We start from the raw sequence: 27,268 nt of genomic DNA on the forward strand, positions 1-27,268 counted from the left end.
CTTTCGGCTACTGACAATGTCTCCCGCACGAACGGTCCAACTAAACGTCGACACACGCGCGACAATCTCCGCAATCACGGCAAGTCCGCATGGATGGGAATTGTGTCTGGGATCTTCGGAATGGCCACTCCCTACTGCGCGGCGGTGGCCTCAGGACCCGCCGCCAGTGGTGATAGAATCGGAACGAATGCCTTGCGCTTGGCCTCTTCGCTGAACGACTTGTTGTGGTACTGCGGCTTGAGTTCGTCTTCCAGGGAAGCACCCAGGTCTGCAGAAAATGCACAGTTTTGTTCCCTTCGCTCTGCTTCGAGTGGGCGATTCTCTGGCAAATTGTCAGTATACTTCGCAGGGCACCGCCTCAACACACGTACTCAGCGCCTCGTCCACCAGCGACGCCAGCACCCCGCCGTGCACGGTATCCGTGGACCCGTTGAGGCCTGTGCCCAGCTGTACGAAGAGGACTTGGTGTGGGGGCTCCTCTCCCCCTGTCTCTGACTCGCCCGCCGCGACACACGCCCCGTCGGAGTTGATCCCGGGAGTTGTGCGTGGGACGGACGGGAACTTCGCGGATGAAGTCGAGGTAGTTGTCCCAGTCGTAGGATTTCCTTTTTTTTTTTTTAGGGATGGGAGTGTGAAGTCGCTGGGTATGTATGTAGAGGTACTTAGTTGGGGAGGATATGGATATGCTTGGACTGGAGATGCCGAGGTTTGTGTGGGATTGGGTTAACTACTAATTCTAAATTGTATACAATGTATATTTGACCTCTTACTGCATGGTAAACAGTCTTTGGTTGAAGGTGTAGGTAGGTACTTGGTACTGCATACAGCTACTAATCTGATATTGCAGAATATAATCCTTGGACATAACAGGTCTCTTTCTGTCAACCGATCCCCGTTGATAGCGAATCTATGGTAATCGCTAGTAAACGGTATGATTCGGGATGAATGAAGGTCTGATTTCTGGCAATCTAGATATCTAACTAACTACTTATAATCGACTAAATAAAAACTCTGTAAAATCTTCTTAATCCGGCGAGTTGAATCCATAGTAGAATCCAGCAATCTGATTGGCCCAGCCAGAATTCAGTTAAATATCAATATCCGATACTCTCCAGATTCAATAGTGGTAAGATATGGTTAACACACCCCCCCAGGTAAGCAGGCATCGCGAAGCTGAATCTAACATTTGCAATCTAGTGCTGTAGATGTTAAATAAACTTTTGATACTTCCTAATTAGGAAGGCAAGATAGATGGCTGGCATTAAGAGCGTCTATCTCATTCATCTGATGTTAATTTTTAATCAAATCAATCAATCTTAGTCCAGATCAACAAGGCCAATCTACCTCATGAATTCATAGTGCTTCTAGCACAGGAGTAACTTTATAAGGCCATCTACAGGCATCTTACTTATCTTAATCCATTAAATGGAAACATAGCCAGCCTGAACTTCTTGCCATAGCCAGTGCTGGTGGATATTAACATGCCTAAGCTTTATGCATACCTTTGGCTCATCACTAGTGAGCAGATCTACTGTCTATAGATTATTACATAAGATGGAGATTTGATGCTCTAGATTAAATCTAATTAATAAGAACAATCACTTCCACCAATAGATATTCTTCGCGGCTGCTGATATAGCTAGCAATTCAGCCTTAGTAGTAGATGTGGTGACTATCTCCTGCTTCCCTGCCTTCTAATTAATAGCTCCTCCATATAGTAGGCAAATATAGCCTTCCAAGCTCTTATAATCTAAATAATCACTATAAGCAGCATTACTAGCTACTGCATAGACCTCTCCGCCACAGTATTTAATAGTATATCTTATAGAATGGTTCCAGGTCCCTTGAAGGTATTAGATCACCCAGTTAACTAATTCCATATGCTTCAGCGAAGGGTTGGTAAGATGTTCTAATAGATTTAATGTTATCTTAGTAATATCTAGCCTAGTGATCACCACAGGGTACATGCATGAGCCTGTCTTTTGTTAATACTCATAGATAACCTCAAAGCTAGCTTGCCCATTAAATTTAGTGAGAGGTTCGCCTGACACAGGTGTAGCCAGCAGGTTGCTTATTTATAGATGATATCAATCCACCATCTTATCAATGTATGCCGCCTGGTTGAGCCAGAGTGTTTAATTAGCCCTATCACACCAGATCTAGATGCCTAGAAAGGTGCTGGCATCTCCTAAATCACAGAAATCATACTTAGCTCATAGGCCAGCAATCACCTAATCTGCATATAATTTCAATTCTCTTCAGTAGAGAAATAGTACATCATCAACAAACACCATAATAATCATCTTATCATTAGTATAGAGGCATGTATCTTCATTAACAGGGCAGAACCCCAGAGCTTTAAGAGTTCCAGTCAGCTATTGCTGCTATAAATGGGGTGACCTGCATAGGCTGTAGAGGGCTCAATCCAGCTGCTAAACATAGCCTTATTCAGAGTATCCAGCTGCCATCTGGGTATATACCTCTTCATCTAAGAAGCTGTTAATGAAAGCATTAGTTGCATCCAGTTAACAGATATCTAGATTAAATACTGCTGCTAGTGCCATAAGCATCCTAAACATTCATGCCGCCAGCATTGTTATAGTAGTATCTTCCCTGGCTGCTGCAGAGTTCCAAGCCATAGGAATCACACTCTGCCTGTAATGGGTGCCAGGGCATTATAACAACCCAGGAAACAACACTGTAGATTAACTAGCTAAAAACACTGCACACCCAGGCAAAACCCACCCCTTCCGCCTGCTACACTTAACAGAGAGTGCACGCCTCCGCAGTAATATCCTTAGTCAGTGGAAGCAGGAATGGGGGTCATCCACCAAAGGCAGTCACCTATGGAAGATTAATAGTACCCTGCCTGCAACCTACACAAGAAGGCTATACAGGAGCCTACCCAGGAACTAGGCATACCTATTAACACAGCTATGCACAGGCCATAACTAGTTATCCACCTATACAAAGATCTTTAGCTTCCGTGACGATAATAAGTGCACATGCAGCGTGCAAGAAACAGTCATATATATGCTAGTGGACTATCCAGATTTAAGGGATATTTAAAGGAAGTTACAGTGTGAAGTAGCAGATGCCTTTAGTAGCATCTTAAGTGAGGCTTAACCAAAGGTAAGAAATGTAAACCAGACACCATCTCATGGGCTAGGACAGTCGCAGCTGTGCTAGACTTCACTGAGGCATCACAGTGGTTTTGGAGTCACGTGCCACAAGGGCAGCCTAACTCTAGGAATAGTAATTAGGCCATGGCAGGCCCTGATGAGGCTCTAAGTTCATTTTCGGGAAGTTGAATACTCTACATGTACGTACCCAGGATATATATAGTTGTGGTAGCCTGCATATCGCTCTTTTGCGAGGGGTCAGGGTAAATAATATCAACCAACTAACCAGCCAAGAGTAATATTGGCGAGGACCTCTCAGTATTCACTATTTGAATACAAACGTATAGTTCCAAGGGCGCCGCAGCGGAGCTATCTATGCCCAGTGGTATGATCATAATTTGCTACATTCGCAGAAGCTCACCGAAACGATCTCTTTTCGATGTATGACTTAGTAAGAAGCGGGGAATAATTCCCTTACAAGGGAGCTCAAGTATTACAGTATACCGTGCCTGTGGCGTGGAAAGTTCTGGCAACACGCTACATCAGAAAGCATCATACTAGTAATATAGTCTATATGCCTCCTCATTCTCCCCAGCTCTCAACCTTCCGCCGCATGTTTGTACTAGAGTTTCTGCAGCGTGATATGGCGGAGGGAAGCGGACCATCCACCACACCCCAACCAAGCAGACGACATGAGCAGAGCTTCAATATTACAAAAGCTTTCTAGAACAGCTGATACATTTTATACGCTATGCTGATCGGGTGAATGTTTCTCAACTCATATCCATGACACGTTCCGATGCTCCCAACGAGCGAATTCTTAGCGCTACGTCCGAGGCCACGATCGAACATGCGGATCAAGACGGAATAACCGAAGGCCAGGTTCAACATATAAATCCTGCTGCCACCGGTAGTCAGATACACCTTTGCGGCCGGGAGAAAATGAATGTTTCTAAGTGCTTTGAGGGCGCCGAATAGGGGGAACATTGTCAGGGTGGTCGATTCCTGCATGCTGATCTTCTCTGTGTTTTAAGGAGGTATTTGAGCCACACTCAAGGGGGCATTCAGCTGGCGCAAAGGGATTACTTATTCTTGAAGGCCATTCTAGACACCAGACTGCGGAAGTGGCTGACAAACAAGTATCGTTCTGTAGGCAATCAATGTCAACTTCAATTTACCCTTGTCATTGTGATATACCCCACTCCCCCTTCAACAACGCTAGCCATTCTTCATAGGTTAAGGTTTGTCCGTCGACTAGAACTCGGTTCGGCTCCACCCTTTGCGGCCTAGGAGGAATGTACACGAAATTCTTGACATGAGTAGGACTGCATTTTCCGAATGGTACGGCCCCCGTCCGCAAGAGTCCGGTGCATTCACCGCAGAACCCCGTATCGAAGCAGATCGGACACAGGGAAAAGTCGTCCAAGACTAACGATACTTTCCGGCAGGGTCCATCACAGAGGTAGTACCAACTAAGATCAGAGACGTCCTCGCGTGTCCAATTTCGAGGGTAGTCTTCATCCACATAAGTCCCGAGTGCATAGGAAGCAGCAAGGACATTCTTGATATCGCCGGCAGCAAGGAGAGCATTCCGTAGATCACTGAGTCCATCGTTGTCGTTCGCCGGATCGTCGTCGGACAGTATCTGCACGGCCCGTTTGACAGAGGGGGCAAACAGCATCCGCGCCTCGTCGTGTCGCCCAGTCAAGCGATACCACACTCCCAGCGCAATTGCACGAGCCCGAGAGATAACCCATAGGTCCGACGTGTCCTCGCTCTTGTAGCGTCGTACCAACTGCTCCAGCCGGCTCACGTACTCCTCTGCTGTGGCGGACCCTACCCCGGCCTCAACGGCGTTGCAAAGCCAGAGACGAGCTAGGTTGGAGGAAGCGATCACTTTAGCCATGCCGATTTCCCCCTCTTCCTTGGCCGAGCTATACATGTTGAGGATTTTCTCCCACCGCCCCGTCGCCTTATCCTTCTCTTGCGAGATCTCGAAGTAGATGCGGGCAAGCGACAGATCCAGATGTGCAGCCACCACGGTCATGGATATCCTCCGTGCAGCCCGAGCCGCGTCGCGGTAGGATCGGATCATAAAGTCAACGTTGTCGGTGGCCCGCACCGCTCCCGCGAAGAACTCGAAGAAATTCCCGTCGGAGTAGGGGTTGTTCCAGAGCACCTCGGTCAGGCGATGGTGGTCCTTGTCAGGGACTTTGCTGTTGGAAAGCTCTTGCAGGAAAGAAATTGTCTCTTTGTATCGCTGCGTGCTGTTTTCGAAACGCAGGATTCTGTAGATGCACACATTACAGAATGGCCTGGCGTCCAGGGCCTTTTTCAAGGCATGATATTGCTTTTCTGGCTCACCCAGCTCGCGGTAGCAGCCGCCCATGCGATCCCTTATTACGTGCAGATCTGCCACCAGCATGAGCTTTTGCTCCGGGTCATCAACGTCTTCAACCAACCGCTCTTCCAAATGTGCTTCTACTTGTGTATCCAGCTCCAGAGCCTTCTGCCATTCTTTTTTCTCCTTGTATGCTATCGCCATGCCTGCTTTGGCTATCCAATTATTCGGGTCCAGGTCGATCGCCTGTTGAAAGTGGCACAGAGCCTCGTCAATGTGGTTTGTCTGGCGCAGCACGATTGCAACCCGCTGGTACCAGCGAGATGTCTTCTCCAACTCTGCCCATTCAGCCGCCCGGCCAATCTCCGCTGCTGTCGGGTCGAACTGGCCCAGAAAATCCCACTCAATGCCGTCTTGAAACTTCAAATAAGCGATGATCATCGCACATGGGGCGCTGGGCCACCAGTCGCCTTCATTCAACCATTTTCTGGCACAGAATCGGGCGATGGGCTTGAATGTCTCTCGTGGGATATTGTGGGTAGAACTGATAAATTCTGCCTCCTCTACAGGAAGCAATTTGACGACCTCCGGATCTTCCCACCAGCTTCGGATGGCTCTGAGGTTGTCGCTGGAAGAAACCCAACTCTTCCGTCCCACCCATTCCTCCATGTACTCCTCCTGTCCAAACATCTTCGCCAGCATGCTGGCAATCTCTTGCTTGTCAGCAGACGAAGCCTCCCACGGCTGGACCTCGTGAAGATATTGCACCCAGCCCGTCGCAGCATAGGCGCGCATCAGGTAAGGTTCCTTTGCCCTCTGGGCAAACCCGGTATCGGTGAGAACTTTGAGGCAGGTTCTGAGAACGTGCGCTTTTGCATCGTTGTAGACAACGCCAACAGCCAACTTATCCTCACCAGCAGCGACCTTGCCCTCACTCCGGTCACGGAAAAAGTCACCCAAGGACGCATGACAGAAGGTCAGCGTAGTAGACTTTTTATTGGAATCAAAGTCTGAGAAATTCTCGACATCTTCGAATGCGTCGTTGTCCCCAACGGGCTTCTCACCGACATCTCCTTCGTCGTCCGATTCCTCATCCGCGGCTGCAGTCATGGCCTGAAGTTCTGTCGTCGTCAGACCGTCTTCTCGGTGGAGATTGAAGAAGGCAGCAAACTGCTTGCGGAGAGCACCTTCAAGATAGATCATGCCGTCCCCCTCGGGAGACATTAACTCAAGGATCGCCTCGACCTCACCAAGGGTCAGAGGGCGAAGGGCACAGGTAGTCCAGAGTAAGAGCTCATTTAAGTATTCCAACTCTTCATTATTTAGACTGGAAGAAAAGCTCATCAGGACATGGCGCATCATATCTTTCAAACCTTTAGGCGCCTCGTCTAGGCTCTTACGGATACTGGATTCATTCCGCTTCTTGACCAGCTCTTGCAGCATGAGATTGACCCATAAAAACATGCCCTCAGCGCCTGCCGACAGCTTTTCTGTAATTTCCTTCCGCAGGGCCGGCGAGACACGTCGGAGAATGACTGATTTTTGGATGCTGGTCTTGATATAACGATCAATATCGCCGGAATTCTTCTGTGTCGTCACATAGATCGTTGGAATGTCGGTCTCTAGCGATTCCACCAGCTGGTCACTAATATGGGGCCGTCCAACCATGGCCAGTTGCATTCGGCCGCGATTAGTGGCGCTGAGGATGTCTTTAGCTAGGTTAAGGAAGTTTAAGCGCTCCTGTTCGAAGGCTTCGTCCACAGCATCAAAGATGATAAACACGCTACTGGAGATTGACCCCTTGTTCAAAAAGAAGTCGAAGAACAGGATGCGCCAGGCACTCTCCAGGGTGCTGACGCGTCCATAGTCGCCCACCGTCGTAAGGTACTTTTCATACACCGGATCATTCTTGCTGATCTGATACGCGACATCACGCAGTGCCTGGTGAAATGACCTTGTGTCGGGGTTATCGTTCTTGAAGAAGAAGTAGCCCACAGAGACATTTGAGGGATGTTGCACCCCCTGTGGGTACTGGTCTTTCAGGAAGGCGATAATCTTTGAGGAGAGATATGATTTACCTGCGCCGGGGTTGCCGGATATGAAGACTGATGGGTATTCTTTATTTATCCAGCCATTGAATGCGTCCTCACAGTGGATCCAGTCGCCCGTACCGGGCACGCGGGTCTTGCTAATCTTGTCATACCAGTCTTGGGCGCAATCCTTTACAGATGGCCGCAGGACGTGTCTCAGCGGGTCCTGGTGCGACTTTGCTAACGCCCAATGCTTCTCATCATTGTCGTTTACAGCGATCAGAAGACTATCCAACATCTCATGCACCTCAGTGACCTGCACAGTCATCTGATTAACTGCCATCCCCGTCTCCCGTACCGTGGCATTTGTCGTTATGACGGTAGTCTGCAAACCATCCACCATGCGGCCAGTGCGCTTGGCCTCAGTCAGCGTCTCCGCACCCACAAGACCCGCTTCAACCTTGGTTAGTCTATCCAATTTTCCCACCGCCGCTGCGATGGTGTCGTCATTGCCCAGCAGGACGTTGCGCGTGAACCTAAGCAGCCTCCCACGTTTAATAGCTTTCGTTGAGAGGGCAAAGATCTCTAACAATGTGACAAGGATGTCACTGAGCTTGTCGCTGAGATCTTGCGACATGTGTTCTTGACTGTAGGCTTTCAACCGAATGGTAAAATCCTAAGGTTGGAAAGTATTAGTACTGGGTACGGAGCCGGTTTGAGGCTATAGACTACCTTGAGGCTCTGCATTAGATACTGGATTGCGTCGTACGAGCTCGACACCCCTTTGGCCGCCGATATCAGGTAAGTGGCGGCGCCAAAAACAAGGCTACTAGGAGGGAAGGCCATGGATGCGCCTCCCGCAGCCAGATTGCTAAATAGCTGGACGGGAACCAGTACAGCCTGCAGCGCATCGAAGATGAGGCTGCGTTTGCGGCGATAGCCGCTAAAGGAGTTATTTTGCTCATCGATTTCTCTGACCAGGTCGTCCACATTCCGGAGTTTGTTAAGGAAAGCGACGTCGAAATCCTCGTTGGTGATCTCTCTGTACTTCTCGATTGCACGCGTATAGAGGGCGGGAATCTGGCTATCTTGGATGGACATGTTTACAGAATTCCGTGCCTTGGCATATGGTGAACCGAAGCTATTCCAAGCTTGACACAGCGACACTCTCACTTTGTGCAACCACGCCTTATTTGAGGTTAACTCGCGTAGACCAGCGAGCAGTAGGCGGGATACTGACTGCGGGATACTGACTGCTTGGTGCAACGGTGGGCTTTATTTGCAAGTCCATTTGTGCGTAAGCTCTGTAGGAGAAAGACGACTGCGGGGCCCAAACTCGGTGGCGGTCTCCATGAGACGTTCTAAAGGTTGATAGCATTCAGCTCTGCGTTTTCAACTGGTCGCCGTTGTGGGGAATGGTGAGACGACGTGAGACGCCAAGGCGGGGTTGGGAATTAGGCTGTCCGGCTGAAGGACAAGAGAGACTTTGAAGGCTCAAATGCTCTCTGAATCCTTCGGGCTGCAAGAGTACCAGAATTAAGCCCTCCAGTTAAACTGTGTCAAATTGATCTGTCATCTGCCATTGGCGGGACTCCCGCGGCGGGCCATCGAGTGCGAACCAGGCAAACGGCGGAGTTCATGATTATGTTGGTTTGAGTAGCGCGATGCGGTACTCGTTCACGGGGTTGTGTGCGCTGCCGTAGTGGTACACGAGTTCCAGAGTAGATCACACCCTTGCCATCCCCGCGAGGCTCAATTCTCCAATATCAACTAAGCTGGATCCAAAATGACATCGTTATCTCTCAGCTTTCCCAGCGTCTACTGACAATGTCCTCTCCTGAAATGTCCATTGACTTCCTCTGAATCCCGAAAGCGGTCATCGCAACGCCCCTCTAGTGACTGTCCTTGCTACCCCGCCTCGGAATCCGGACATTCAATTCTTAGACGCTCCCCCGAATAGCCGATTACAATATGCTGGCAGCGTGCGCGTAGCTGCGAAATGTGTCCTGATGCCCATAGTTAGAAGTGACAGGACCAATGGATCATGCAGCAAAAAGCGTCACCATTGTCCATTTAATTCCTGTCGCCAGAAATTCCTCAGTTCTCGTCTACTATCCAGCCATTTTCGAAAAGAGTATATTTCTTCGTGCGTAGAGGACGATCGGAAAAGTCACGTATGTCCAGTCACTACATGCCCGTCAACGACTTTCTAGTTCCTACAGGCTTTCGAGGCATTTCAATAAGCTGCATACCCTGCTGCTCAGAGAAATACGGTATGTGCTCCCAATATAGGGTTGGGTCCATTTGTTCTAACAAGACCGTACTTATGGCAGAAAATACCGGCCGAGGATCGAGCAGTATTAACGAAGACGGACGGAGATGAATGGCTGCCCTCCACGGTAACAGTCCCATACCAGAGGTTCGCGTCGTGGTCCGTTTGTCGACGCCGTTTGCTATTCTTGTTACATCAACTGGACATCACGACGGATCCAAGTTTGAGTGTACACCGATACGGATAGATATCAATCTCACTATGCAAGAGGCCCTCACTACAAAGCCACCTCTACCTCCTCGCAGGTGTAGGGCAAGCCCTTTACAATGCTAGCTCCGGCAAATCTACTGTGAAAATATACCACTCTGGAATCAAGCTAATCATGGTCCTGGAAAGGGCCACATCGCTCTTATTGTCCGGCGATTCCTCTTACCACTCGTTGGATGTAAATGGACAGCAGCTCCTTATTTTGTCTTCTTCGTTTCTCAGCAATATCCAGCTGCAGAGCCACCCACCCTCCTGACGGCAGCAATCCTGATCCCTTGTTGGTTATGAACTTGAGCTCTTATCGCTGAGAACATAGTGCTTTCCTCTCTTCTGCCGTTCGGCAAAATTTTGCCATTACTAGAGTTAACTGGCCAAGATATGACGTAGGAGTTGCGAGTGCCAGGCATTTTGCTTGCAGTTTTACGGGTCCGGCAAACGAACAGAGAAATACCCATATCGCTTATCAGTTAACTAGAATTTGATCTCTTGCGTATAAGAGTACAAAGATCGATCAACTAATGTAATTCCCAACCAAGCCGCCACTTTCCCCTGGATTTTTTGGCCGGTCAGAAAACCCAAGCTACTCAAACCAACTAAATAACACAATCTTCTTTGGATCTAGCCGGATAAGCTTGGAGTTGGGAAACGTGAGCAAGACCATCGACAGGCGAGAAAGGTTTTGAACCCCGTTGCTAGGATAAGGCACGTTGCAATGTACGTAGCAGATCCTCGTCATCCTATATACTTGCACCTTATCGTCGCACTCGTCCGTATAGTAAAAGTGCCAAGAGCCGTTGCAACAGGCGTTGCAAACAAGAAAGTACGATTGCCGGTGACATAGCTCCGTCGGCGCATCACCCATATTCTGCTGCCAATGATCCAGGCGACAGAGGGGTGATCACAGGAATCTGACGGAAGTGTCTCGTTATTAAGTGGTGACGGAGTCGGAAAAATAGCCCTGCAAGCTCAACAAGAAGCCCTCCTCCCCCGGCTGATTCTCATTACAGTTCCGATTGCTACTTCGCTGCCTTTTTTTTCGGCAGCAGCTGAAGCGGAAAATTATAGCCTTTCAACAACTTCCCTTCACCAGACTCCAGTGCTTTTCGCCAACGCACCATCCAACGGAATGATTTCTGTGATAGAGGCAGCGCTCGGCTAGGCCAGTCTTGTCGTTTGACCAGGTTTGGAGCTGTTGTATTTGATGGGCCAATCTGGGACTCATTTTCATCCAGGTACTGCCGACGAAAGCAGTTCAGCCATCTGCTGATCCGAACTAGGAAGACGAGAAAGTGCAGAGAATGCAACTTCAATTTCTAAACAATGAGCACCGGTTTCTGCATGGGTGTCTCAAGCTACAGTTACAATCTGGATGGTCGCCGTCTAAAAGAACGCTAGCGCCCTCTATGTGGCTTAAAATTACTTTCGAGTCTCGTACGTCAAAGTATCATGCATGAGATGAGTAAAGAAACGAGTGGCACCATCCATATGATACGTTCGCTCCGATCTGGATCCTGACATTCTATGCAGACCGCTTTTGTCCTGCGTACCACAACTACGTACTTGAGAAGTGTGTCGTTACGTCCTGATAGACTCTCTACCACCAGAGGCCAGGATATCACGGCGCCGCGACTGCTCGTAAACCAAAAGACGGTGTCTCTGGTCCATACTCACATGCCTGGTTGGTTTGGTTTCGCCGGCGTCCACGGAAGAGTGTATGATAATCTATACAGTTCGAATGCGCTGGTCCTTTTGAGCGTATCGCATCAACGCTGTCGCTTCTGGGCTCAAATGACTGGCAGCTGGGAACGCTGAGTTCTAGGCAAGTAGTCCCGATCGCCTTGGGCATGGTCCAGCTAAGGTTACTCTTCAGAAAGGCCAATCCAACAAGGCTTGTGGTACATCCTGGGCTTTGTAGGTTTATCATACATGCCAACAGGGCTATAGAATACTCTACCTTGGCGTCAATCAATCTATAGAGATCTAAGTACGCTGAGGCACTCGATATAAAATGCCAATGTAGACGCTAGGTCCTTATGGGCTAAAAAGATCAGCATATCTTCGTTGGTCAAGATTGGTCAGGCCATTTCGAGAATCACTGGAGAGATAAGTCTCTGGCACAATCCACAGGGGCGGCCCCATTACAGAGGGAACTAGGTGAGATGAGGTGGCGGGAGAACTCCGCCCTCTACGTAGTCAAATTTGTTAGTTGTGTGGGAGGTCAAGCCTTGCCCAGCCATGAGTCCTTTCTATAGTTACTCGAGCAGATATTCCCTTCAGCTTCTGGCTTTGCTTCACATAAATTTGGGTTGCGCCCACTTCGAACTTGCAGCAACTTACCAGCCCCTCAAAAAAATCTCCCATTATCTTAGTAAATGAAATTGCGATCATTAATGAGCCAGTATAAAGTTTACTGGACTAAGGAAACAAAAAAAAGCAATTAAAGTTAATCGTTTGATGTATGTCTCCAGTGCAGCTATTAGAGAAGAAAAGGATGCCTTCCCACAAGTATGCTAGGAGTATCTTGAGTAGCCTGAATCAGAGTGCCATTGTGGAGACCTGAAGCCACGCACAGCCTCTACAAGTTGGCAGTAACTCAGACCTCGAAAAGGGGCTACAGGCTCTGGAGAGAGCAGACTAATTGAGTGCATGTCTCCCAAAGTTAATACTTACCCCTCCTAGGTGCGAGCATTTGGATTTTAGCGTCCTTTTCTACGCAACTTAACTTACTGCTTACTGGCCAGCTCCTTGCTATTCTTTTTTAGGCCAGTATAAACACCACCCCGACTTGCAAAGAACATGTTTTGACCTAATTCTTTACTTGGCAGCCGGATACGAATTGACTTTACTGGCAATGGATTGGAGGCTATGCTGTAACTTCCCATTATATGCATGATGCTTGAACTGACAATGGACACTTATTAAATGCTGAAAAGTCTATATGTTTTGCTTAAGTTAGTTTAACTTGCTCTCGGCTTATTTGGATGCTCTTGAGCACTTGGTTAGCACATAAGTGATTTGAGTTAGTTATTTAGAATTGTGTTAGTGCAGGATCAATCTAATCAGTCATTAGTAAGAATGCCCTGTTGCTGCTTGTCTTACAACATGACCTTGTTAACTCATGTATTATGGGGTACATTGCACCTTACAGGTCCAATGGCCAATAGTCACCTAAAATAGGATATTGTCTATTAGGATTTCTATCTTTTTAATAATATTTCCCCAGACACATAAGAGAGAGCCTTAAACTAGGGTGAGTTATTTAGTAATATAGTTTATAAATTATATCTCACTGGGTTCTTTCTATTTCTATCAGGTAGGATAGTGAGAAGGCGAATTTCTACATTCTTAGGATCAAGAGGAGAGTAGGAAAAGGAGTCCAAAGGACGATCTATTAGGGCAGACAGGCTCTCTACTATATGCCAGGTCTAAGCACGATCCAGTGAGATGTAAAGATGTTTGAGACGGAGATGTAGATATATTTAGCATTATTGGCCGTTGGAGCGCTTTGACCTTGTGGCTTGAAGCGCTATGAAGCCCCATAGTCAGCTTATACCCGAAGGCTGGGCTGCCGAACCATACCAGTGCTGCCAGATGGTCTAGCGTTGATTTAGTGCTACCTGATATTTACTTAGTTAACTAAGTTATCCACTTCTGCATTAGTCACACAAAACTCTTTTGCGAAAACGGTCTATTCCACTCGGATCTCGGTTACCAGACTCCCTGGCCATCCAAGGTTGGCTTTACTGTCGAATTAGCCCACGTCAGGGATGATCAGCAGATATGAAGCTGACAAGCACGCGCTATCTACATGGGGAGATACGTGCCTACCATGTTTCTGGTAGTGTGTACGGGCCTCTAGAGCCGTCGGCGACCTACAGGGTTGAGTGCTCTGACAAGCAACTGCACCATGCGGTGGCGCCGAACCTGGACCGGGCTGTTTACACTACCTACCACAGCGTGGTGTGCGTCAGCCAGAACAGTGACGTGCTATGGCACTATGACCTAGAACCTCGCTCCATCCAGCGCTACTTGCGTCATCCCAGATGCATGTTCTCCCTGGACGGGGCCTGGGTGTGGGTGTATCGCCCCGACGCCATGGCCGACCGTGGCCCTGATATATTAGTCGTGTTACGCGCCGACACAGGCGAGGAAGTCGCTAGGACAGAGCTAGATAGCGTTGGGGAGGGAGCTGAGCTCGCCCTACATCCCGACGGACGGCATATCCTGCTAGATGTAGGGGAGGGTCAGGATGGTGTGAAATTATACCGAGCAGCATTCACTGGCGATGACATCGACTTACACTCTTATGGGTGGGACGATCGCTGCTTGGTCGACGTGGCGCCCGATGGCCAGTGGTTCATGACGGTCGACCATGGCCGGCAAGACGTCGCCTTTCATGTCTTTTCTAGTGGCGAGGTAGTACTGCGGATGCCAGTTGAAACATTTGGCTACCAGTATTTTGGGGATGATGAAGCACGTATGCACTGGAACGGCGGCTTCCTCAATGCGGACATCGCGGTCGTCACGATCGCGGGCGAGAAGGACGATATAGAGTGGCACCGCCACTATAGCATCGACCTACGCACAGGTACACCGCGCGGCCGCTTCGAGGCATACTCGCGTGATAACTATGACTTCGAGCCCTAGGAGACGGCACCTGGATTGTCTCCGGCCCTGACGGCAGCGCCGTCCGTCGCCGGCTGTCCACGACGGACCAAGGTGTTTAGGACATAATTATTGTTGCGGCAACCGAACAGTGACGTTGATTGTCTAATAATCAGTAGTGGGCTGATTCTCCTACTTCACCCCTATTTACGGATTTTGACAGAAATAGTTGGCGTGGTTAGGCGCAGGCCGATTCTGGTCTCTTTCCTGAGTGCACCGCTCGTGGTTCTCGGAGCATGCTGGCTATCAGGAAATGCATATCCTTGAGGTTACCTCTTTTACGCCTCTTCTTAAAGATTGACAACGGCATATATCGACCAGGCCTCACATACTAGTGAACGACAGAGCATTTGAATTCATATTCAGTATCACGAACTGGCAAGTGTCTTGGTGCTTTAGGCACTTAGTAAGATAGTGCTCTTTACTAACTAGTATTACCCCTGGCCCATGGTCAATGCCTATATCGACTCATAGTATATGCACCTCGCAAGGGGGCTATTCCTTAATGTCTATAGTAGTATTACGCCCGAACTCCTCCGAAGGGTGAGGTCACCTGTAATCTGGTTGATAGTAGAGTAGAGCACCGAGTTTTAAAAACGCGCCTTGACCCGCCCGGATCACGACTCTTATCATATGCCAGCATTGTCATTGCTCTTCCCTATAAACAATAATCTAGGTCATCTTACGATCAATTCTGACAATCTCCACATTAGCTTACAATACTCGTTATATTATCAAGATCCAATCTTTCCAGATTAAAAGAAGAAATGACTTGCCCAGCCTCGCCCGCCATCAGTCGTTATGGTCCTGACCCCAGCAACCACCCTGACCAAAAAGAATTATCCAACATCATCAGCAACCTAGACTGTGGCTCTGACGCTCCCTTTGTTATTAGACTAATGGGGTCCTCCAAACTCTGATAGAAGATAGTGACATGATAGATGCCATTAGCCTTCCACCTTGACTGACTAAAGCTTTTCTTGATCAGACTATATTTAACCAGGGAATGGAAGACATGTTTTGCAGAGCAGATGGAATAAAAGTGCCTTAGGAGTAGTGGTGCAAGCCAGATTCATTATTATTACCACCACTGATGGCAGCAGAGGGTAAAGCACCGGTTGAGAAAGATAATAAGGAGAACAATGAAATAATTCAGGAGAATATCAGGAAAATGAAAAGCAGTGAACTGAAACCGTGTGGCGTTGTTATTCGGTCAGATTATGATATCAGTCCGAGGTAGAGGTTCCTGCCATCTGTCATACTGATTTGTGACCAAGCCATGATGGTGTTCCTTACCATTTCCCTTGCATCGAGAAGATCGATGACGACAAGGGTTACGAGAAATCATGATACTACAACACTAAGCTGAACGACTCTTGGTAGCTGGCGACTGCTCACTGCTTGGTAGTTTGCGAGTATCACGGACAACACTTGACACACCCTTCAAAGTGGGGATATATATCTCTCCGTCACCTTAGCAACTTGTAACCACTCCACGAAGAAGCAAGTGTATCGAACAACTTTTTAAAATGTTTATCTGGTTAATAAATCCATTTATACAACAAGATCTTGTAACAAATTCATCGCGCTACATTGTTACAACCCGCTCCCATCAGTATGGCGGATATATTCCTCCATTTCCTTATTTTTGACGGCCCTGGAGATTGGAGACACTCATATCTCACGCGATAGAAATAGCCTGTAGATCCTTTTCGCAAACACCGAGACTTGTGGGAGGCTCGGAAAAGCTTGGTCTTCTTGCTCCTGAGCTATCTTCAAATATGAGCTGTCAACATTCGGGGAATTGTGACCCTGCATATTGATATTATTCACCAGGGTTATCAAGTTGTAATTCTATGAAAGCTGGGTCACTCTGGTACTGATAATGAATCCCCTTTTTCTGCTAGGACTTCTCATGAGCATACTCAATACAAATTGTGATAGACATACTCTCAAAAGAGAATGTAATAGCTTGACAGCGAGAGGAGTATCAGATGTGACCCGGCACAGGCGACTCCAGAACCAGATTGCTGATGCAGATTAAATAAACCATCTTCCTCTCCTTAATCCCCAAATGCAGATTGTAGAAAGTATAGGTATAATCCGCCGTACAATTATGATTCCTTGCTTAATAGCCGGTTCGTCACCAGCAGCTTATAGAAGCATGCAATGCCCCGTCTCAGACAGCTTCATCTGTCCAGAGCAGCAATCATGACTCTGGTCATTACAGGGACAATATCCGACTGTTTGTCACTTGACTATATATGCAAAGGCTTGGCCCAACACTCCGCCCCCTTCAGTGAGCCTTAACCTAACACTTCGTTCGGATATGGTCATTCGTCTGCTTCTTATAAATGCGACTCTGCTTATCACGAAGATGCTGATATATCCACCAGAATAAAACCCTCCTATGGGTTGATAGTTTCCTATGCAGGGGGTATCTGTCCCATCGCCGAAAATCTTCGTGAATAGTTGTGCCGTTCTGCTACACAGCAGGCATATACATATACAGGGATATATATAAGATAGAGAGAATCATAAATGTATAGCTTCCATTATTGAGGTGGAATATATATATTACCATTGTGCATATATATCAACCCGCAACACAGGGAATGTCATGCCCTCTCAAGGGTCTGCGTTCCTGCAGGGACAAGTACATGGATGTCGCCAATTCTTGCCTCTCTCGCCAATGCGATCACTAGACTGGGTCATATGATGACCTTATTGATCCATAGTCGGTGTGGGAATCAATCGATTAAGTTCATGAGATACTGGCCGATGGTCTCAAGCCCGAACTTTGTCGTCCCGATTGCGAAGATCGGAAGCAACAGTCGGCGGGACAAGAAATTAAAAAGGGGGGAGAAAAGACTTCACAGTGTGCCCTACAGAGGGTACGCTCAATGCAGGTAGTTCGAGGTGCTGGTGTTGCGGGGCCCCACAGTCGGAGGAATACGACCATTCACATGCCCAACTGCGCAGAAACAGGAAGATTCTCGGTGAATATTTCATGGAAATAGCCGGAGTGTGGCCGGCTCCGCGAGGGCAAACGATCATTTCTCGAAGCACTTTGGCAGTAGAGTTCAGCCACTAACGCCGAGAGGCGAGAAATGATCCAATGGGAGAATCCTCGGCGGAAATGTTCGAGACAAACCAATCATCGCCTCGGGACGGCGTTTTGACTATGGCCATTTCTCCGGGGAACAAGTCGAATTCCCCAGTCAGACTCAGCAGAGTCTGCGACACAGAACGTTAGCCGGCCCGGCGTCGCAGAAACTTGGGGAAGCCGAACGATGGTCCCCCCCTCTCAGGCCTCCCGCTCTCCCCCATGGGGATACACATTATCCACACCCATGGCCAGCTCTGCCCCGGTCGATCTGGGAAAGTCTCTCACCGGTCGTCTGGATGAGTAAAGTCGCCTTCATGACTTTGGTTCTACTCTCTTGGCTGGATCTAGGCCTCGTGTGACAGACAGGGACTGGCATGGCGACTGGCCATCGTCGAGTCTACCACTGTCTATCCCCCGCCAAGATTGCCGGGATTAGACTTCCGCCAAGGAGCTAGAATGGTATGGCTTGCTGACCACATAAACTTAACCGCGGAGATGCTGTGTCTTTTGCGGGCGGCGTCGATTGCTTTGCCCGATGCTGTAGTGTGACTGTCTCACTTGCTCGGTCACATAAAAGGCACCCCATCTCCCCGCCATACCGGCATTGTCTCTTCTGCACTCGACACCTCTTCTTCATCTGCTCATAATAATACTTGCACAATGGGGTTCATGCTCAAGAAGCCAGAAGGCGTGCCAGGAAAGTCCTGGCCGGCTATTGTCATCGGTCTTTTCGTCGCCTTTGGAGGTGTTCTCTTCGGGTATGTCCCTTTACACTCGATTCCTCCTGCAATGACCTCGTCTGACCAATCTAGATATGACACAGGAACAATCAGCGGCATTCTTGCCATGCCCTACTGGCAAGCCCAATTCTCCACCGGCTATCGTGACTCCACCGGACACCTCAATGTTACCTCCTCTCAGTCTGCCGCCATCGTCTCCATCCTCTCTGCTGGTACATTCTTCGGTGCTCTGGCTGCTGCTCCCATGGGTGACCGGATCGGTCGTCGCTGGGGTCTGATTGCTTCGGCCCAGGTGTTTAACCTGGGAGTCATCCTGCAGACTGCCGCCACGGGTATCCCCCTCTTCCTGGCTGGTCGCTTCTTTGCCGGTCTCGGTGTTGGTTTGATCTCTGCTTTGAGTATGTCTCCCTCCCACTGCCTTACAGGACCCTGCTAATGGACAGTCCCTCTTTACCAATCTGAAACCGCCCCCAAGTGGATCCGAGGCACTATCGTTGGTGCCTACCAGCTCTCCATCACCATCGGTCTCCTGCTGGCCTCGATTGTCAACAACTCAACCCAGCACCGCACGGATACCGGCAGCTACCGCATCCCCATTGCTGTCCAGTTTGCCTGGTCCATCATTCTCGTTGGCGGTATGCTGATCCTCCCTGACACGCCCCGGTACATGATCAAGAACGGCAACGTCGAAGGCGCCGCCAAAGCCCTCGGCCGTCTCCGCCGCCTCTCTGCCGATGACGCGGCCGTCCGCGAGGAACTGGCCGAGATCCAGGCCAACCACGAGTACGAGCTCAGCCTCGGCAAATCCACCTACCTTGACTGCTTCAAGGGCAACCTGCTCAAGCGGCTCCTGACCGGTTGCGGCCTGCAAGCCCTGCAGCAGCTGTCCGGCATCAACTTCATTTTCTACTACGGCACCCAGTTCTTCAAGAACTCTGGCTTCGAGAACTCCTTCACCATCAGTCTCATCACCAACTGCGTCAACGTCGGCTCAACCTTCCCCGGCCTCTACGCCATCGAGAAATGGGGTCGCCGCCCTGTCCTCTTCTGGGGTGCTGTCGGCATGTGCGTCTCGCAGTTCCTCGTCGCCATCCTCGGCACCACCACCACCGGGCAGGACGCCAACGGCGTCGTCATTGTCCACAACGAACCCGCCCAAAAGGCCGCCATCGCCTTCATCTGCATCTACATCTTCTTCTTCGCCTCCACCTGGGGCCCCAGCGCCTGGGTCGTCACCGGCGAGATCTTCCCCCTCAAGATCCGCGCCAAGTCCCTCTCCATGACCACCGCCACCAACTGGCTGCTCAACTGGGCCATCGCCTACTCCACCCCGTATCTGGTCGACTACGGCCCGGGCAACGCCAACCTGCAGTCCAAGATCTTCTTCATCTGGGGTGGCTGCTGCTTCCTCTGCATCTCGTTTGTGTACTTTATGATCTACGAGACCAAGGGCCTTACCCTCGAGCAGGTGGATGAGCTGTACGGCGAGGTGAGCAGTGCCCGGCTGAGCAAGCACTGGACTCCCACCATTACCTTCCGCGAGATGCAGCAGGAGAAGGCTAGGGATTCGCATTTGGAGACCGCCGAAGAGACTGTTCCGAAGACGGCATGATGTGATACACGCTCTTGGTTATGTTGTGATGTGGAAGTGATGTAGTATATATAATACGATTGTTGACATCTATCCTGTGATATATGGCCAACCAACTAGATGAAGGATTCATGTTTAATGCACTATAAAAATTCCTGATATTGTACAACACTCGTAGAAGCAACCAAACTCATAGATACCAAAGCATGCGAATAAGGAGAGGGACATGCAAAGAAAACAAACTTAACGACCCTAGGACCTGTCAGGAGGTCGTATCCTTGATGATCTTTCCGAGTATCTGGACGTTCCAGGGGACGGTTTCTTGACTGATCGACCTTGACTTGCGCTATCTTTTACATCGTCCTTTTTCCAGTCATTCCTCTGGTTCCCTTCCATTGAATGTATTCCACTTGTTTTGATGAAGGTGAGTGTCTGTCTTGTATTTTCCGTAATATATACTGACATGGGTAGGCTGGGGCCACGCTGAGGAAGAAGTATAGTAGGCATGCGCGGAAGGATATATAGATCGCTTAGTTGCAAACCCGAAATATTTGTGCTCTCCTAATTGAACATGGAATCTAAAAGCTGTATATTCAGTTTTGATTATGAACCATTTATAGCAGTGTTGCCCTAGACATAATGCTATCCATGTAACCGCAGTTGCTGTTTCCCTGTCCATCGCCCATCGCCCATCGCCCATCGCCCCTCGCCCCTCACCCATCACCCAACCTTCATCGATTCTTGCTCACATTTTCATTGGATGTTGTGAGAAGCTGTTGGACACTAAACACATATGAATACATTATGCAGCGTCGTAGATAAAGTCAACAAAACACAAGGTCGAGAAAAGACGTGATGTCAATATCTCCTTTTGGAAATACTGCCCATCAAACCCAGTTAACCAACATGGACGCCTGCTGGTCAAGGAAAGCCATATCTGCATAGGATGAGTTGTTACCATAGCTACGTAGATGAATAGACTGGGCACATATCCCACGGAGGTAATCGAATACGTCTATCATATTAGAGTTGGGTCACACCTCGTATTCACGCAGCCGAGGTCTATGACTTTTAAGACTCGTATGACAAGCCAGCTGAGACAATCCAGAGAAACCGTTGACTCCGGCGTTCCCAACCACCACTCAACAACGGGGTACATATCAAACTCTGAAGACACGAGATACGAGATGCTGATATATAGTCACATCTCCCACCCCGCATCAAGTCAAACCAACCACAACACTCAGAATGTCAGATCAAAAATCCTACACCGCAAGCTGCCACTGCGGCAACGTCAAACTCTCCTTCTTTACCTCCCCTCCAATCGAAGAAACAGACGTCGTCTCATGCAACTGTACAACTCCCGATCTTGGCATCGACCGTCCAGCTGACAGACACAGGCTCCATCTGCCACATCAACGGCTACATGCTCACCTTCGTCCCCACGTCAAAGGTCACCTTTGAGATGGACAAGGACGCAGTAACAGTATCCTAACTCCCCGTTCTAGCGTCTGTACATTGGGTTAATGGAGACAGGAATACCGCTTCGCATCGCGCAATTATCCACATTATTTCTGTCGCACTTGTGGGACGAGCGTGTATGCTCAGTCTGCACTTCCGGGTGAGGATCAGCCTACGGCGATTAATGTATGTTTGTCCTGCCCCTGGCGTTGATAGTGGGCAATGCTGAGAGTGTAGGTACGTGCGATCCATGGGATCGATGTCAAGGGGTTGAAGGTTTATGAGCCTGATGGGAAGAACTTGTAATTTTTGTCGATCTTGTTTCTCAAGGATCTCATTTGATAGTGGATATTTGGTCGCGGAGGTGACTTGCTAATAGCAAGGGGAGCGAGTGGTGTTCTGTGGCAGGAGGATGAGTGTTTGAGAAGTTCATTATTTACCTTGATTCTCAGTAATCGACGAGCTATCAATTCTTGACCTTACCCCTACAAGCTGTGGGGAAGGGTATATAGCTACTGATAATCCTTCTCATCCGTCATAAACTCCTCATCATTCAGATATCTGAACCGCCACCAGAAGACAACAGTCTGCACAGCCAACGCAATACCCGGCGCGGCCCAGATCCATATCAGCCATGGGTCCCTCGTCGCCGGAATCAATATCTCCCCCAGCGCACTGGACAGCGCATTCGTAAACAGAAACACGGCCGTGACTAGGCCACGCATACTCGGCGGGGCCCGCGAATACGCCAGCTCATACGCCGTCACATTGCAAAAACACTCCGAGAGCGCACCCAGCACCGTGTTCGGGATCTGCCACCAGATGCTCAGTGGGCTGACGCCGTCGCAGGTTGAGGCCTGGTAGCCGCAAGGTGAGGTCTCGTATACGCGCCACTGGACTATCGCTGCGATGACGCTGGAGATGGTTGCGAGGAGGAATCCGAAGGCGATCCGGCTTGCGGGGCCGAAGGAGATCCTGTACCGCGCGAGAGTGGGGTAGACGACGTGGCTGAGAAGGGGAATCGTAACGATGATTGTCAAGGCGTTGAAATTGTTGAGGAGATCATTGGGGGTGCCGTTGGTAGTCATCGAAGCACCTTGATTAGTGGAGACGGAGCCGATGCCGCCGTCGTTCAGGATCCAGAGGGGGAAGTAGAAGAAGACTTCAGTGGCCACTGTGCGACTCGGATTGTTAGAGTAGTCTTTGAAAGGGTTAGGTAGTTAACTCACCTAACGTCCGTCGAATGTCGTCCACAAGCTTCTCGTCCCAATCTACCTCGATCCCCTCCGCGGCGAGCGCGCTAGGCTTAGCGACGTCAAAGAAATTCTTCTTCCAAACGCGGTATTTGTTGCGTCGGAGAGCGGTCGAGATGATCTTCACGGCCTTGGTAAGATCGGAAGTGCCGCTCGGAGGTTGTTTGTAGGTCTTCTTATACACCAACGCCAACATAACCGGGAGAAGAAAGTATATCGCTCCCGCTAGCACCCACGACAGCCAGAACCCAACGTATTTCTCCGCATACGCGGTGGGAAGCATATAGAAAGCCCCAACATTCACGAATGCGTAGAATATCAGCATCGTTCGCGTGGTGGTCAACTCCGGATCGACAATGACCTTCTCGCCTGTCTTCAGGACCTTGGTATACTGCTTCTTTTGGCGATTCTGGTCGAGGATCGTGGGTGCAATGTTTGGCTTGAAGATCCCAGTCCCAAGCGCCAGAAGGAGAAGGCCGATTATGAACGGAGGCGCGGCGTGGGCTGGGCCTTTTTGGAGGACGGACGGTATAGCGCCGATGATCTGGATTATATGTGCGATGCCGCAGATTGCTACACCAACGCAGATTGCCTTGTACCGGCCCACATAGACGTCGGCCCACCTACGCCGTCAGATGAGTGTACCCACAAGGAGGATCAACTTACCATCCACCGAGAATAGGCAGGACGTAGGCAAGGAAGGCGAACAGAAGGACAAGCCCTGAGCTAGCCTGCAGGCCCATTCCCAAAGCACCGGCCGTCTCCTGTGTGCCCCTCGGGGGAGCGCCGGCTCCATTTCCACCTGTCTTCGGTTAGATTTTCTCCTTAAGACGAACACGGGGAGTATACCCTTTGGAAGAGGAAATTGGATGAAATTCGAAAAGATATTCTTGGCGCCATAGTAGGATGCACGCTCCGCGAATTCGACAACACACAGCGAAAATGACACCAGAGGGAGGGTCGCGGGGACTTTGCGCAGGGAGGTCTTTTCTTCTTCTGTGGGAGCAGGGTAGTCGTCGGTTTCGGTAGACGTGGCTGTCATTTCGTAGTTGTGCTTTTCGAGGTCGCCTTTGGCGTTGATCGAACCGGAACTTATCGTGTTGCTGGCAATGGTATCACCTGGTGGAGCTGGTATTGTCAGTATAGCTAGGCAACGGGCCGGACGAACATACACATCTTGATGTGCGATGAAACTGGTTGACGGTTTCAGACGAGGAGATGGATGGTTCCCTTTTTATCGACGCTCACCTGGTCGCGCCATCGAGGTCTGTTCTTTGCGTTGTAGGCAAACGACGGACTCCGTCGGTAACACGATCATGCAACATTCACTGGGATTTAGTCCCGAAGTATCAAGTGAGGTTCATTGGACACAACCATTTGAGGTATGTATATGCAATGTAACCTCAGGTCGGATTTGTTGCTTAGCCGTGCTTATCAGGGAAAGGCTGCAAGCTAAAGCACGTTGATCAATTCGAGTCCACTATCACGCCATCAGGTCCGTCTGACATTTGTTCTGTCAACAAGCTAGCACCTCAGTTTACCTCATGTGTAAGGATTGGTGGGCCATGGAAGCTTCTGGATGCTTTCGCCATTTCTTTCTGCCAGTGCTTCATCGTGTCTGTCAAACGTAAAATCGCCGGGGCTGTAGGAGGAAAGGTATATCCACGTGCCACCAACAATATAGCACTATATGAGGTCAGTTCTGGATAAACTACTTATGTACTACTCCTTGCGTTGACCTTGTAGCGATTCGAGGTTAAGAGGGCAAGAACCACTGTGGTTCGGAGATCAAACCATTGGATAGCTTTCCAGGGACTCAATTTGATCAATAAACATACTGGCCGTACGATGTTCACTATAGGCTGGAATGACAGGGATGACACCTTGAGGATGGTGCTCAATGTCAATAACGTGAGCCTATTGAGAATACTTAGTTTCCACACATACTGCACTGTTGAGAAACTTGACGTATTGCGCCGAGGACAGTCTTCTGTTGTCTGGTTGGTCCCTGGTAGAAAGTCGCCAGCCCCTAGATTCTTGAGTGTGCAAACTCAGCATGGCGCCGTGTTGGAGTTGCTCTTCATGGCTGCATGTACGCTCTTATCTCCAGATCCTGGGTTGTCCCTAGGGACTGCCACCGATGTTGCCTGCGTCAGCGAGGCCTGCTACCAGAGCTACAAACAGCTTTCGTTGCGTGAGTCTAGATAGGGCCCGATGGCATAGCTGTGTTTATAATTTGGGCAATTGTGCATATGTCCCATTACTATTTGGATAAATGTTGGTTATGGCGAGAGAAAATAAACTCTACTGCGTGTGGAGATGAGTATCTATTACAACCTCAACAATCACTCTACTCAAGACCTGCCACTGTGTTTTGAAAAGGCATTAATTATGCGAGTCTTCACGAGGGGGCATTTATTAACCTCCACCCTAAACCCCAACATCTAATATCATATATAAGAGGTTCTGAGCCTTTTCCAGGAGGATTACTATAAATTATCACGGGCTAGAAGCCATGAAATCTATAACCTAGATTTGGATGGTAAGAAATTACTAAGAGGTTCTAACTAGGACTGTAGCAGCTAAATATGAAAAGGATGAGTGCTGCTAAGCATAGACTAGTGCGGATCCAGATATGGGTGTTGGTAATCTATGCAGGTGCATCGAGGGCTGTTTTGCAGAGAATCCTCATGGGGGAGGATGCAATCCCCCAGGCGCAAAGATTCCTTGCCCTTAAAATCTTGGTTTCCAAATGTTCCTGTTTAGGTAGGACTCGACCTGACTATGGCGGAGGGCAGGCCTAACCTTATCTTCTTCCCGAGCATTTGCTGACAGTGCATGTGTCCTGCAGGGGGGCAGAAGCGGGGTATCTCTCAGGAACTGGGGGCAAGTTGGTGGGGGCAAAGCCTTGCTGATGCAGATATTTAAAAGATCACTTGGATTCCAGAAAGTATCAACACTCAATGCATCCATTCATATCTTCAGACCATGATGGAGTCTGTTAGCAGTACTCCATTTGACCTCCATTCATTACAGAATTATGTGGCCTATGGTGCCATTAAGGGCACCAGTGTCTCTATATCATTAATTTACCATGGGACACAATTCCTCATTAAGTTTGAAAAACAAAAAGACGAGGCACCACCAAACTCTGAGTTTGAATGTTTCCAGAAACAGTGTCTCGAATTCATGATCGTTGTAGTTCACAGCCTGACAATCAGCTTTCATGGTGGGAGCTATGTCAGATGGTTGTATCAGTCTGTTTACCGTCGATAATTCAGCTTTCCAACAGCAGAAAATCACCAAAATCCTTGGAGGAATATCTCAGCGTTGAAACATTTGAACTGAAAATCCAGCGTGATGAAAGCGAATCGACAATCAAGGTGCTCAAGGAGGGCCCATCGGTTCTGCCGGCTTACGACATACATCCCCTTGATAGATGTTCCATCCACGATGAATCCCGTCCTAAAATAAGTGCAGGAGAGATCCTTGCAGTGAGTTTTCAGCGAAAACACAACCGTATACCGCAAAAAGTCTTCACACTCGACGGCTCTCCACAATTCTTTAAACCATGTATGTTTGGCATGGAAGAACATTTCATTGACGAGGTTCAAAGCCTCATCAAGCTCCGCACTGAGGGCATAGAGATCAGCGTTCCTACCATCGAGGGCCTGGCAATAACCTCTGAAGGCAAAGTTTTCGGGATGCTAGCACAATGGATTGAAGGTTGCGCCATCTCCGCTATTTCCCAAGAGTGTCGCCGGCGCCAATCCCAACAGTGGAGAAACGAGCTTTTCTGCACCATGAACCTGTTGCACCAGGCTGGAATCTTGTGGGGAGACATCAACCAGGGCAATATCATAATTGAAGAAGCCACAAATAAAGCATGGATAGTTGATATTGGAGGCGGTGACAATCGTGTTATGCTTGGTGAAGATAGATTCGAGGGCTTTGCAGGAGATCTGGAAGCGCTTACTCGCTTCTGCGAATCCTGGCTTCCAGAATGAGAACTCAAGTCTCTTCAGCTCCATTCAATGGGCACGACGTATCATGTATATTTCTGCCACTTACAGACATGTAGGCGTCCCTTAAGCGACCGAACCAGGGATATGCACATGGTTGGTAATTGCCCAAAACCAGCCGGGAGGAAATAGCGGGGATCACCGGGCAAAAAGCAAAATATGGACCTAGCGAAGCAGACACCGAAATACAGGTTCCCAGCAGAATAAGTAGGCGAGGCTTAACTGGCTGACTTGACCGATTGGCATTCCAGCGGAGAATCTGAATGAGCCCAGACAAACCCAAAATGCCCGGGAAAGGTCATTTTAAGAAGAGGTCCGAAATATGACATCTGTGCGTGTAGAAGACCAGATGGTTGAAAAGAGGACAGCCCATCTTTGGAGCATTCGAGCATTGA

General features: G+C 49.1%; 6 protein-coding genes across 6 annotated transcripts; 4 read left to right on the forward strand and 2 right to left on the reverse strand.

Moving 5' to 3' along the window:
- Window positions 1–131: 131 nt before the first annotated feature.
- Window positions 132–8,701, reverse strand: P174DRAFT_455209 (NACHT and TPR domain protein; the record flags this gene model as incomplete). Its single annotated transcript, XM_024829296.1, has 4 exons — window positions 8,226–8,701; window positions 4,320–8,169; window positions 372–605; window positions 132–322 (listed from the first exon to the last, which is right to left on the reverse strand). Exons 1-4 carry the CDS (start codon window positions 8,592–8,594, stop codon window positions 132–134), a joined length of 4,644 nt encoding a protein of 1,547 aa, XP_024677588.1. The 5' UTR covers window positions 8,595–8,701.
- A 5,111-nt stretch (window positions 8,702–13,812) lies between these two features.
- Window positions 13,813–14,964, forward strand: P174DRAFT_516196 (uncharacterized protein; the record flags this gene model as incomplete). The annotated part of the gene is made up of 3 exons (XM_024832302.1): window positions 13,813–14,653; window positions 14,680–14,751; window positions 14,933–14,964. 3 exons carry the CDS (start codon window positions 13,813–13,815, stop codon window positions 14,962–14,964), a joined length of 945 nt encoding a protein of 314 aa, XP_024677589.1.
- Window positions 14,965–18,440: 3,476 nt separating this feature from the next.
- Window positions 18,441–20,295, forward strand: P174DRAFT_446075 (sugar porter family MFS transporter). Its single transcript, XM_024828491.1, has 3 exons — window positions 18,441–18,564; window positions 18,619–18,944; window positions 18,990–20,295. Exons 1-3 carry the CDS (start codon window positions 18,467–18,469, stop codon window positions 20,156–20,158), a joined length of 1,593 nt encoding a protein of 530 aa, XP_024677590.1. The 5' UTR covers window positions 18,441–18,466; the 3' UTR covers window positions 20,159–20,295.
- Window positions 20,296–21,268: 973 nt separating this feature from the next.
- P174DRAFT_455212 (GFA family protein) lies at window positions 21,269–22,063 on the forward strand. The gene is made up of 4 exons (XM_024829297.1): window positions 21,269–21,491; window positions 21,538–21,623; window positions 21,674–21,784; window positions 21,836–22,063. The coding sequence occupies exons 1-4, from the start codon at window positions 21,386–21,388 to the stop codon at window positions 21,902–21,904; spliced, it is 372 nt and encodes a 123-aa protein (XP_024677591.1). The 5' UTR covers window positions 21,269–21,385; the 3' UTR covers window positions 21,905–22,063.
- Window positions 22,064–22,110: 47 nt separating this feature from the next.
- On the reverse strand, window positions 22,111–24,418 carry P174DRAFT_471524 (putative MFS peptide transporter; the record flags this gene model as incomplete). The annotated part of the gene is made up of 6 exons (XM_024830605.1): window positions 22,111–22,772; window positions 22,828–23,474; window positions 23,518–23,653; window positions 23,701–23,979; window positions 24,026–24,081; window positions 24,393–24,418. 6 exons carry the CDS (start codon window positions 24,416–24,418, stop codon window positions 22,111–22,113), a joined length of 1,806 nt encoding a protein of 601 aa, XP_024677592.1.
- Window positions 24,419–25,837: 1,419 nt separating this feature from the next.
- P174DRAFT_507830 (uncharacterized protein) lies at window positions 25,838–27,115 on the forward strand. The gene has a single exon (XM_024831408.1). It carries the CDS (start codon window positions 26,013–26,015, stop codon window positions 26,856–26,858), a length of 846 nt encoding a protein of 281 aa, XP_024677593.1. The 5' UTR covers window positions 25,838–26,012; the 3' UTR covers window positions 26,859–27,115.
- Window positions 27,116–27,268: the final 153 nt, after the last annotated feature.

The sequence above is a fragment of the Aspergillus novofumigatus genome, assembly GCF_002847465.1.
Source record: "Aspergillus novofumigatus IBT 16806 chromosome Unknown P174scaffold_11, whole genome shotgun sequence".
Classification (NCBI taxonomy): Eukaryota; Fungi; Ascomycota; class Eurotiomycetes; order Eurotiales; family Aspergillaceae; genus Aspergillus; species Aspergillus novofumigatus.

Excerpts from the sequence above, each read along its gene's own strand:
- P174DRAFT_507830 (XM_024831408.1), top strand. The coding sequence starts at position 26,013 with ATGTTTCCAGAAACAGTGTCTCGAATTCATGATCGTTGTAGTTCACAG.
- P174DRAFT_455212 (XM_024829297.1), top strand. The coding sequence starts at position 21,386 with ATGTCAGATCAAAAATCCTACACCGCAAGCTGCCACTGCGGCAACGTC. Across the intron at positions 21,492-21,537 it reads AGACGTCGTCTCATGCAACT|GCTCCATCTGCCACATCAAC; the intron begins GTACAACTCCCG and ends TGACAGACACAG. Across the intron at positions 21,785-21,835 it reads ATCAGCCTACGGCGATTAAT|GTACGTGCGATCCATGGGAT; the intron begins GTATGTTTGTCC and ends CTGAGAGTGTAG.
- P174DRAFT_446075 (XM_024828491.1), top strand. The coding sequence starts at position 18,467 with ATGGGGTTCATGCTCAAGAAGCCAGAAGGCGTGCCAGGAAAGTCCTGG. Across the intron at positions 18,565-18,618 it reads TTTGGAGGTGTTCTCTTCGG|ATATGACACAGGAACAATCA; the intron begins GTATGTCCCTTT and ends TGACCAATCTAG. Across the intron at positions 18,945-18,989 it reads TGGTTTGATCTCTGCTTTGA|TCCCTCTTTACCAATCTGAA; the intron begins GTATGTCTCCCT and ends GCTAATGGACAG.